General features: G+C 36.2%; 2 protein-coding genes across 2 annotated transcripts in view; one reads left to right on the top strand and one right to left on the bottom strand.

The window, feature by feature from the left end:
- LOC106528551 (metalloproteinase inhibitor 2) overlaps positions 1 to 203 on the bottom strand; it is a gene marked incomplete in the record, with an annotated part of 22,741 nt that extends 22,538 nt beyond the window's left edge. The window contains 1 exon segment of the mRNA XM_014023747.1: positions 7 to 203. Within this exon segment, the coding sequence (XP_013879201.1) occupies positions 7 to 58 (52 nt within the window).
- The window catches only part of LOC106528553 (metalloproteinase inhibitor 2), a 23,590-nt gene that overhangs the window by 16,294 nt on the left and 4,875 nt on the right, over positions 1 to 2,421 (top strand). The window lies entirely within an intron of this gene.

The following is a 2,421-nucleotide window of genomic DNA, read 5'->3' as shown; positions in this document are numbered from 1 at the left end:
CTCGAGAAAGAAACAAGACGGCCAGAGTGATGAAAAAACTCTTCATGATCCAAGTCATCTTTGGAAATACAGATGATGAAAATGCAACAAAACAAAAAGCAGATCTGTTTGGATCTGTTCTCTGAAAGAAGCAGCGAGTTTAATACCCCTTTTCTGCTAACAGGCTCCACCCCTCCAGAGATAAATGACACTGTGAGGGCCACTCTCCTGCATTTTTTAGAGGTTTTTCAATATGTTTATAATCAACATGCAATCAGTTTGTTTTTATACTATGATTAGGACTGTTGTAAGAACAACTTGTTCCTGAGGGATCTCTTGTAGGAGTGCACCAAAAAATAATTTTACATCAGAATCGTTATTCTCATTTACAAAGATTAAGAATCTATTTAAAATGTCCCAAAATTATTTTTTAGAAATAAAAAATAAAGCAAATCTAAAAGCTGTCAGCCTCCATTTTGTAACTACATGGGACGTCCTGACGTCATCCTGCAGCTGCTTCTGGAACATATGAACGAGCAGAAAGCACCAAAGCAAAGAGGAAACTACAAAACTGGAAGAAAGCAAGATTGAACCGGCCCTGTCTTCATTAAATGTTAAGATTTTGGCTCATTTTGTTTTTTACTGAATGAGTCTGAGTTTGACCTGAGCGAGGTGTGCAAGGGTTGCAAATTGAAGATGAAGCACTTTTCGAACACAAAAAATGGGCTCACATTATCAGTTTTGAATGAAAAATCAATTTGGAATCGAATCGTGGCCCCAAAAATCAGAATCGAATTGAATCGTGAGAAAGAAAAAGATTCACTCCCCTACTATCTAGTTACACGCCTCGCATTGATACAACACGATCAAACAATGGGCCTCATGCAACAACGTTTTTGTATTCTTTATCCTAAATTTCTCTTACTTTTGTTCATATGAAGGGTTCGTACAAACATACCACGTCAGATTCAACAAACTCTTCTATCTTCAGGAAAAGTGTGTAAATGAGCAGCATAAACTGGTGAATGCGTATCCAGGCGCACGCCAAGAAGGAGAGAAGGTTTGCATAATTACCACCCTAAAAATACCATGTAAGGCTATATTCTCCTGCCCCACATGMCAGCAAATGTGCATTCATAAATGACATTGCAAAGTAAAATAAAGAACTTCACGAGTTCAGAGATTGAAGTCCCGCTCTCAGAGATCCAGAAAAGAAAATCTGTCATTTTTAGCAGCATCAGCAGTAGAATTAAACTAGGACCTTCCAAAGCCGAGGAATGAAAAGACAACTGCTGTTAATGTCATGTCACCTGTGGGTCATATACAGTCAGAAATAAAAATCTAAATCAAAATTATCTCTCTCTAGTCCTGCTCTGGTTTTTCTTTTGTCAAATATTTTTTAATTTAAATGTAAACAACTGTGTTTTCATTTGTTCAGAAGAAGAGCAGTTCTCAGGTGCATTTCTGAAAAAAAAAATGCATTTTAAAATGTCTCCAAACTTCATTTAACTTCATGTTAACATTGTAGTGTTATACAATAGCATTAATAGCCAATTTAATTTAATTTAACCTTTTTATGTTGTTAGTCTACTTTATTGCATTTAAAATTATAACTCCAAACAGAATAGCCTATTGTCAATATAATTATGGAGTGTGATTTATTTTCAACTTGAAATATCTTCAAACTGATGAAATATAAAGTTATTAGTGAAAAAAATCCATCTAGCTAACAGCAGACTGACTGCTCGTAAAATATACGACAGGTCTGGACCACATGTGAATTTTGTTCGTATATGAAAAAAATCTTAGAATACAAGAAAATTAGTGAATGCAACAAGTTCTCCTAAATCACTCGTACACACAACTTAAGAACAAATCCGTTTGTACGAATGGTTCTTGCATGAGGCCCAATGTTTACATCTGAGACTGAAGCTCTTCTTGGAGAACTGGGTTTTCTGGAAAGGTGAGGTCATGTCTTCTTCTTCAATGCTGTCATTTCTAGGAAGCATCAACAGTGTTCTGGAGAATACTGTTGAAAGCTTTTCTGTGTTACAAAGAGGGTGTGTCGTAGAAATATCCACTAAGGCAGAAACACRTGAATAAAAGAAGGTGCACTGCGTGGTTTGGTCATCAGATGATTTAATAAGGTTTGCAAATGCAAAAGGTGAGCAGCAACTCAAGCAGGCCCGATCAGAGAGTCCGTCAAGCTACCACTGAACTAGCAACATACATAAAATGCATTAATATACACTCGGGCGGAGTGCACGATTAACCAATCACAGAATGACAAATGGTACAGCGATATCGAATGACCAATAATAGAATTACAAGTTATACAAGCAAAATCGAAATGAGTGCAATGTCCCTAGACATCAAATAGAGCCTTAAAGGGGCAATATCATGTAAAATCAACTCTTTTGAGTTTTATATCATGTTATAATG

The sequence above is a fragment of the Austrofundulus limnaeus genome, unplaced genomic scaffold (genome assembly GCF_001266775.1).
Source record: "Austrofundulus limnaeus strain Quisiro unplaced genomic scaffold, Austrofundulus_limnaeus-1.0 Scaffold389, whole genome shotgun sequence".
In the NCBI taxonomy this organism is placed as follows: Eukaryota; Metazoa; Chordata; class Actinopteri; order Cyprinodontiformes; family Rivulidae; genus Austrofundulus; species Austrofundulus limnaeus.
This window is presented reverse-complemented; position numbering and strand designations above follow the sequence as displayed.